At 52.2% G+C, this 9668-nt stretch overlaps 2 protein-coding genes across 2 annotated transcripts; both read right to left on the reverse strand.

Annotated features, from left to right (window-relative positions):
- Positions 1-360: 360 nt before the first annotated feature.
- LOC134288517 (uncharacterized) lies at positions 361-4053 on the reverse strand. Its single transcript, XM_062853591.1, has one exon. The coding sequence runs from the start codon at positions 4051-4053 to the stop codon at positions 361-363; it is 3693 nt and encodes a 1230-aa protein (XP_062709575.1).
- A 3999-nt stretch (positions 4054-8052) lies between these two features.
- Positions 8053-9668, reverse strand: LOC134288519 (uncharacterized). The gene is made up of 2 exons (XM_062853599.1): positions 8457-9668; positions 8053-8127 (listed from the first exon to the last, which is right to left on the reverse strand). Exons 1-2 carry the CDS (start codon positions 9666-9668, stop codon positions 8053-8055), a joined length of 1287 nt encoding a protein of 428 aa, XP_062709583.1.

Consider the following 9668-nt stretch of genomic DNA (forward strand, 5'->3'; position numbering starts at 1 on the left):
GGCTCGCGTACTTGTACCTCAAATAGCCAAGCGTGGAATAGTGTTTAGCAGGGTTTCTGATAGTACAGTCTAGGACTGCCACGGTAACTGACTTCACGGACAAATTCTGACAATGCTGAACCTGGTTCAGACCGACTGCTACATGCACCGTTCATGCAAAACCACCACCAGAACAAAACAGATTACCTCGATAATTGGAGAGACCGGATCGAATAGTGACTTCCATCGTTTCTTGGACTGGAAACGAGGACGGAATGTGGCTACGAATGAAAAATGAGCCGATTAACTTTTTGAAATTCAATAAAATACTTAACTTAACTGGTCTGCGGAGGCCTTTCGACCTCCGCCGGTGGAGGAGTCCTAGTTCTCCCCTGCTGACGATTGGAAATTGTCGCTGATTGGAAGGATGCAGACCTTCGAGATTGCTCGTTTGTAGCTGCCATCCTTCGTTCGAACATTCACTACCCGAATGTTTCCGTCTGCTCCAGTGTGTACCTCGGTTATTCGACCCAGAAGCCAATTCAACGGTGGCTGATTCTCGTCCTTCAGCACCACCATTGTTCCGACCTTCACGTTGTCTCGCTTCTTGGTCCACTTCGTGCGGTTATGCAGGTTTGATAAATATTGAGTGGACCATTTCCTCCACAAGAGTTGCACAAAATGCTGCACGGTTTGCCATGCAGACAATCGGTTTTCCGGTAAGCCATCAAGGTTCGGCTCCGGAATAGCTGCCAACGGACGTTGGATGAGGAAATGACCCGGTGTTAGAGCCTCGTAGTCACTGGGGTCGTTGCTAACCGGAGTGAGCGGGCGAGAGTTTAGAACTGCCTCAATCTGCGTGAGCAGTGTCTGGAACTCGTCGTACTGCAGGGTTCTTGCTCCGATGGTTCGTTTCAACAGTGTTTTGAAGGACTTCACTGCGCTCTCCCACAATCCTCCGAAGTTTGGGGAGCGGGCGGGGATGAAACGAAACTCTATATTGTCGTTCGCTGTTTCTCTGACCACGGTGTTCTGGAACTGCTGGTCGATGAAGAGCTTCTTCAGTTCTGCCAACTCTCGATTGGCCCCGATGAAATTTCTGCCGTTGTCACACATGATGAGAGACGGTCTTCCGCGTCGTGACGTGAAACGTCTGAGGGAAGCTAGGAATGCCTGAGACGTTTGATCAGCTACCAATTCCAGGTGGGCTGCCTTCGTTACCAGGCAGACGAAAACGACGACAAAGCATTTCACGGGACGGGCAGAACGCTGAGGATATTTCATTTGGAATGGTCCACACAGATCAATGCCGACGCGTTGGAAGGGACTACAAGGTGTAACCCTCTCTGACGGAAGATCCGCCATCAGTTGCTCGTGAATCTTCGGTTTGACACGGAAGCAGCGAACACAGTCGTGGATAACCTTTCGAGCTACATTGCGAGCATTTGTCGGCCAGTATTTTCCACGAACAGACGACACTAGTAGTTGTTGGCCCGCGTGGAACAGATTCTGATGGTATTCAGCCATGACGAGCGTGGTGAACGGATGACGATGATCAATGACATATGGGTGTTTCCGGCCTGCAGGAACCTTGGCGTTCCGCAACCGGCCGCCGACGCAAATAATGCCATCTACCATCTCGGGATTCAGTGAAGCGATACGGGAGGAATCTTGAACCGTACGACCACGTGACAATTCGGCGTATTCTTGCGGAAAGGATTCTTTCTGGGCGAGGCAAACTAGCAAACGAAGCGCTGCGTCACGTTCGGCGAGCGTAAGATGAGCTTGCTTGCGACGCTCCCGATTTGTGGCTCTCGCATTGAAGCAGAACCGTTGCAGGAAGGCTACCAGCGTCACAAGATCTGTTAGTGATGACCGACGACTGAAGATTTCGCTAGGCTCCGCGCTGGGCAACAGTGCCGAAACAGCTCCCTTTTCCTCCAGAATCGACGGCTGAAGTTGACTTGTGTCCGGTTCAGAATTTGGCCAGTTTGCTCGGTCTTGGAGTAGCCAGTGAGGTCCATGCCACCAGAGGGACTCGTACTGTAGCTGTGGGGGTGCCATGCCCCGAGAAATGATGTCTGCTGGGTTCTCTGTTCCGGGAACGTGATTCCAGGTCCCGGCCTTGGTGACGTGCTGGATCTCCGATACACGGTTGCAGACGAATTCTTTCCATCTGGAGGGAACTGACGCCAGCCAGTATTTCACAATCGTCGAATCTGTCCAGAAATGCGATTCCACGGCCATGTGGATGCTGTCGATAACCTTCTCGTAGAGATGTGCGAGTAACAGTGCCGAGGAAAGCTCGAGTCGTGGAGTGGAGAGTGACTTCTTCTTCTTCTTGAGATTCTCTAGAGGAGCAACTCGAGACTTCGCTGTAAGCAACCGTACGTCTACGGTACCATCATTTGTAACGGTTCGGATATAAATGCACGCGCCGTATGCCTTTCGTGAAGCATCACAGAACCCATGTAGTTCGATGGATTCCAGTGACTTTGTGACTCCAATCCAACGTGGAACCGTGATTCCGTCCAAGCCGATCATGTTTCTGCGGTACTCTAGCCATCTTTCCTTCAACTCTTCGCTTAATGGAGTGTCCCAGCTGCATTCACGCTCCCAGAGCTCCTGCACGAACAGCTTCGCTTGAACGATGACTGGACCGATCAATCCCAACGGATCGAACAAACGGGAGATATCCGACAAAACTGTCCGCTTGGTTACAGCATCTGACTCGTTCCACTTCGGAGTGCTGAAGCGGTAAGCATCTGTTCGTGGTTCCCACTGTAGCCCTAGCGTTTTCACAGTGGAATCGCTTGAATCAAGCGTGAGAATTGTTCGATCATCGCGAAGATGCTCCGGAACGTGGCGTAATATTTCCTCGCTGTTGGAATTCCACTTCCATAACGTAAAACCACCAGACTGCATCAAATCCACCATTTCTTCGACAAACTGCTTTCCTTCATCTATCTCGTCGATTCCTGACAGCATGTCATCGACGTAGAAGTCTTCCTTCAGAACGGCTGCTGCCATGGGATGGGATTCCTTTTCCTCTTCTGCTAATTGCACCAGACACCTAGTAGCGAGATATGGTGCGGACGCTGTTCCATACGTCACTGTCGCCAACTCGAACGTTCGAATTTCTTGGTCGGTGTTGCCCTTCCACACGATCCTCTGCAGCTTTCGATCAGGACCAGAAACAGCTATCATGCGATACATTTTCGCCACATCCGCTACGACAGCATAACGATGAAGACGGAATCGGAGATTTATGTTGATTAGCTCATCTTGCACTACGGGACCGACCATCAATGCCTCGTTGAGCGACACTCCTGTTGAGGTCTTGCACGAAGCGTCAAACACAACTCGTAGTTTGGTTGTTGTGCTCTCTGGCTTCAGGACAGCATGATGCGGCATGTAGTATGCAACTCCTTCACAGTCCTCAGAAACCTCCACCATGTGACCCATATCCAGGTATTCTTGGATGAAGTCGAAGTATTGTGTTCGCAATTCGGGGTTCACCGACAGTCGCCGCTCCAAGCTGTTCAGTCGTCGAATGGCAATGGATCTTGATTCGCCTAGTCTCTCAACGAGATAATCCTTCTTCGGTAGTGTAACGATGAATCGCCCAGTTTCGTCACGCACTGTCGTCTGCGTAAAAATCTCCTCGCAAGCAGATTCTTCCACGGAATGATTGCTGACCGTACGACAGGTTTCAATCTCCCAGAATTTAGTTAGCTGGTCTTGCAACTCCGTTGTAGAACAAACGTTGACTACGGAACGTGGTTCGTTGATTGGGATATCCGGAACTCGGCCAGAAACGATCCAGCCGAAAACAGTGTTCTGCAGTGTAGGTCCATTCTCCGTCTCTTTCAGCCGTCCATCGGCCAACAAGTCCAGGTAGTACTCCGCCCCGATTATCACATCCACCGGCCCAGATTCGTAGAAGTCTGGATCCGCCATGAACGTCGACTCAGGAAGGTTCCATTCCGATGGATTGAAACTGGAGGTCGGCAGCGAAATAGTCAGCTTCGGCAAGACGAAAAACTGCATCTCTTCTTCGAACGGAGAAATCATTCGCGACCTTGGAGAAACTTCTGCGCTCACTCGCTTGGTAGACACACTCTGTGCAAACCCAATGCCTTTTTTTTTTTTTTTTTTTTTCCTTCTAAACCATAGGGGGATAAATCTGCTCATCAGACACCCTAACAGGAAGGTTAGGGTAGTGTGGGGATGAGGCCGTCTTCTACAATGCCGGTAGAAGCCAGGACTACTCTCTCCTCGACCCACTAAAACACATTCCTATGGTCGCCAAACCCTACGTCTCTCCGGAACCACCTAGAAGGTATTGCTTCAGAGAGGGGCTAGTGCATATCGCACCCTCAAGGTTAGCTGCCGTAGCCTAGCAGCAACGAACATCGATGACTCGCACTGGAGAGTCCATCACGATAGCATGCTGGCGCTTAGCCAGTTTCCCGAGTGGTCCTCGCCACTCCCTTTGTCCTCGGAAGGCGGGCAGGGTCAACCCCGCCCGCGCCCTACTGCTGAGCGGACATCAAGAACTGATGCCCACATGCAACCCGATCTGACCTGCTGAAGGCAAGGGTATCACTACCCTTCAGGCCTTATCAGCTGCATCCGTAGGTTGCAGACAGCAGGGTCTCACCTACCCCGACCCTTGCCGGGGACCCCTTTCCAACCGCGGGCTCAGATCCAACCCAGTAGACTGACGCCACGACAGCACCGCTACCGGGACTTCCTCTCCGCGGCCACTTAATCGCTGTAAGGGTCAATCTCGACCGCAGGGCACCGGTATGACCTACGAAGCCGACTTCGAACCCCTGGACCACCTCTTGTACTGCATCTGGACTAGCCATTCTCCGAGTCCACGCGCCACCTCCTTTGTAGCTCCCAGACGATATGGGTGATAGCCGTTGAAACGGCATTCCAGCTAATCTCATCCCTACACATTCTCTGGACCAAGTTGTCCGGAGTTGTGTCCTCCCCGCATGTGGCAAGCATGCGGTCACGCATTGTGCGAAAACGCGGGCACACGAACAAAACGTGTTCCGCCGTTTCCTCTAAACCATTGCACACTGGGCATTCGGGAGAATCCGCATGCCCGAAACGGTGTAGATACTGTCGGAAGCAACCATGACCTGTAAGGACCTGTGTCAGGTGGAATGAAACTTCCCCATGGCGCCTATTAATCCAACTATCTACCCTCGGTATCAACCTATGGGTCCACCTTCCTTTGGTGGAACTGTCCCACGCGCGCTGCCATTTGACCATAGAGGCCATCCTGACAGTCTTGCGTATGCCTCTTGTGCCGCGCATTTCGAAGCACTCCATATCCTCACTGATAAGAATGCTGATGGGCACCATACCAGTAATGACACAGAGAGCGTCGTGTGACACGGTACGGTACGCGCTTGCAACCCTCAGACACATAAGCCTGTAAGTACTTTCCAGCTTCCGTCGGTAGCATTCAGTACTTAGCGCGGTACCCCACGCCGGGCCGCCATACCTAAGTATAGACGTAGCAACACTAGCCAGAAGCTTGCGCTTACTGGCGTACACCGCTGAGCTATTGGACATCATCCGGGACAGTGCCGCAATAGCTGTGGAGGCTCTTTTACAGGCATAATCGACGTGGCTACCGAAGGTAAGCTTATCGTCGATCATCACGCCCAAGTGCTTGACAGAGCGCTTCGACAGGATAGTGCACTCTCCTACACTGATCTCCGTCTGCTGCGCCGACTGCATGTTGTTAACAACCGTCACCTCTGTCTTGTGGTGAGCCAGCTCCAGTTTTCTGGACCGCATCCACGCCTCCACAACCTTGATCGAGTGGTCGGTAGTCAACTTCACCTCCTCGATCGTTTCACCGTAGACTTCGAGCGTAATATCGTCGGCAAATCCGACAATCACCACTCCCACTGGGTACTCTAACCTCAACACCTCGTCGTACATGACATTCCATAACACCGGACCCAGGATGGAACCTTGCGGGACTCCTGAGGTTATGTGAAAGCACTTCCGACCCACCTCCGTGTCGTATACTAGTACGCGATTCTGGAAGTAGCTTCCGAGAATCTTGTACAAGTACTCCGGTATCCCCAGACGCAAGAGCGCATCAGCAATAGCAGCCCAACTGGCGCTATTAAATGCATTCCTTACATCCAGAGTCACTACCCCGCAAAAGCGAATTCCCCTCCTCTTAGGCTCGAGTGCTTTCTCGGCGGTTTTTGTAACCGACAAGATAGCGTCTACGGTGGACCTCCCCTTCCGGAAGCCATACTGGTTGCTCGAGAGACCATTTACGCCCTCAGTGAACTTCAACATTCTATTGAGGATGATCTTTTCGAGCACCTTCCCCGCCGTGTCAATCAAGCATATTGGTCTATATGCCGACGGGTCTCCGGGTGGTTTCCCCGCCTTTGGCAATAGTACCAGGCTCTGCCTCTTCCAAGCTTCTGGGAAAACTCCCTCGTCCAGGCATTTCTGCATAGCAGACCTGAACATCTCGGGAGCTTCTGCAATAGCAACTTTTAAGGCCAGGTTCGGAACTCCGTCCGGACCTGGGGCCTTACCTACGCTAAGGGACTTAGCTATCCCCGCAAGTTCCACATCGGTGACCCTTTCCTCATCGCCAGCCCCAGTCCCCGGCTGTCCTACGAAAGGAGGCCAAGGACTAGGATCATGACGCGGAAAAAGTCCTCCAATGATCCCCTCCAACATCTCTGGAGATTGCTCTGTAGGAGCCATCACACCTCTCGTCTTGGCCATAACGATCCTGTAGGCATCACCCCACGGGGTCGTATTGGCACTCTGACAGAGACCCTCAAAGCAGGCCTTCTTGCTTGCTCTTATCTCGGTCTTGAGCGCGGCTTTTGCAGCGGCGAACACCACCCGCCGTTCGTTTCGCTCTTCCTCTGATCGTGCTCGCTGCATCCGCCGCCTAGCCCGTAGGCAGGCGCGGCGCAGGTCCGCAATCGCGTCGGTCCACCAGTAAGCCGGTGGCCTCCCATTTCTAGGGTGGACTCTCCTAGGCATGGTCGCATCACACGCACGTGAGAGCACCGCTACCAGCTCGTCGCCGTCTAAACCGAGTAAGTTTCGCTCACGGCGGAGCGCTTCCCTAAATACCTCTTCGTCGAAGTATGATGTCTTCCACCTACGAGGGCTTGGCCTTGGCCTAGCCGCCTCTTCTTCTATCCGCTGTCTGCTGTTGTTGTAGTCGATACTGTAGCGAACCGCCAGGTGGTCGCTGTGAGTGTAGCCATCATCTACTCTCCAGTTCGAACTACTTGTTAGGCCAGGACTACAAAAGGTCACGTCAATAATTGACTCCGCTCCGTTTCGACTATAGGTACTCTTGGTACCGACGTTAGCCAAGTCGACATCTAAGATGGCCAGTGTTTCTAGCAGGATCTGACCCCGCTGGTTCGTGAAACGGCTTCCCCATTCCACAGCCCAGGCATTAAAGTCACCCGCTATTACCACCGGCCTTCGCCCTGTTGGCACGGTCGTTAAGCGGTCCAGCATCTGCGTGAACCGCTCGATCGGCCACCGCGGAGGCGCATAACAGCTACAGAAGAAGACCCCGTTTACTTTGGCGACCACGAAGCCCTCATAGGTAGTAGACACCAACTCCTGCACGGGGTATTTACCCGTCGTCCATATCGCCGCCATTTTCCTGGTCCCATCCGAGGCCCAGTTGCCGTTGCCGGCGGGTACTCGGTATGGGTCCGAAATGATGGCGATATCCGTCTCCCACTCAGAAACCGCCTGACAAAGCAGTTGCTGAGCCGCATCACAGTGGTTCAGGTTCAGCTGCGTTACCTGCACTGTGATTTGTTGCTCACTGCGGCTTTCTTAAAGGCCGGGCACCCTGGACCACCCATCGCATGTCTGTTTTTCGAGGTTTTCCCGGTACAGATCATGCAGATGGGCGGACTCGTGCAGCTTTGGGCCTTATGACCTTCAGCGCCGCATCGCCTACACAGTTTGCGCCTGTCGGGGCCTTTGCAGTCCCACGACTTGTGTCCTGGTTCCAGACACCTGAAGCAAACCTCAGGAGCAAACCCAATGCCTTGCACTGATAAGAATGTGGGGGAGACTCGGAACTTGAGCTTGTTCGAGAACTCCCTAGTCATGAGACAATGTTGGGAGCAAGAATCCAACAAAGCTCGAGCAAGCATAATGTTTCCAAAACGGTCTTTGACTCGTACGAGTGCCGTTGACAAAAGAATATTGTGGGTAGGTGTCTTGGGTAGTGCAACGTAGTTGTGGCTTGTGTTTGCTTGACTTGTGCTTGGCTGTGGTCTATTAATTTGTGAGTTGGCAGTGTGTGTGGGTGCATTGTTTGACTGAGTGTGTGCTTGTTGGTTCGGTTGCTGTGGGTTTGATTGTGGTTGACGTTGTTGTGGGCTGGCTTCTTGATTTCTCGTCTGCGCGGGTGGAACGGAGGATCTTACCGGGGTGAAGTGCAGCATGGTGTGGTGTTTCTGCCGGCAGTGGTGACAGACACCTTTATCGCACGTCCTAGAGAAATGACCAGGATGCAGGCAGTTCCGACATAGCTTGCTCTTCATCACCGCTTCGTTGCGCTCCGTGACCTTCATTTTCTGGAACTTGGTACAGTGAAATGGAGAATGCCAAGACTCGCCACAAAATGGACATTTGTTGGACATCTTCACCACAGCGTGGCACACAGCAATCTTCGACTGGCGTTGATCGGAACTGGTAGACTTCGACGGAGCTATTGACTGCAGGACGGAACACTGATTGCGAAGGAAAGTTACCAAATCCTGGTATTTCGGCACGTTTTTGGAATTATGGTGCGCTTCCCATAAACGCAACGTTGCTGTATCCATCCGGGCACAAAGCATGTAGGCGAGAATAGTACTCCACTGGGCTGTTTGCTCGCCTACCTTGTCCAACATCTGCAAGTTCTTTTCGAACTCGCTGACGAGGTGATTCAGTCCGTCGTACGACTCCTTCTTGAGTGGCTCCAGTGAAAACAGCGCATCCAAATACGCTTTAACGATCAGCTTCTTGTTTTCATAGCGTTCTTGGAGAACCTTCCACGCAACCTCATAGTTGGCAGCCGAGAGTTCGATGGTGTTGATTTCCTTCAGAGCATCTCCCGTAAGCGACGTCCTCAGGTAGGTAAATTTATCCATCGGATTCAACTGCCCGTTTTGATGGATTAGGCTGCGGAAAGTATCACGGAACATCACCCACTCTCCTAGTTTTCCACTAAACACAGGTAAGCTTATTTCCGGCAACTTCACCTTGGAATGAGTAGTGGCTTGCTCAGCAGGGGTTCCACTGCTGCGCTGGGGTGGATCCTTTGGTGGAAGCAGTTTCAACAGGGCAACTTTCAACTTGCAGTAGCGGTTTTCGAAGTTTTCGGCGGCAAGAAAATTCTGTTGTTCACGGTTAGTTGCATCCTTCTCAGCAGGATCGATGTCGTCTCCATCGTCCTCTTCATCCTCCATCAGCAACTCAATCTTCTCACGTAGCACGAAAAACTCCACATACACTTCTTCTAGGCCATTAAGTCGCACTTCTACTTCACACTCGTCACGATCCTTGTCAAATGCTATCACAAACTTCTCCACGATAGCCACCTTTTGCTGAAGCAAGCGTTCACGCTTCAACAAAGTTCGCAAATCACTGGCCAT

The sequence above is a fragment of the Aedes albopictus genome, chromosome 1, assembly GCF_035046485.1.
Source record: "Aedes albopictus strain Foshan chromosome 1, AalbF5, whole genome shotgun sequence".
In the NCBI taxonomy this organism is placed as follows: domain Eukaryota; kingdom Metazoa; phylum Arthropoda; class Insecta; order Diptera; family Culicidae; genus Aedes; species Aedes albopictus.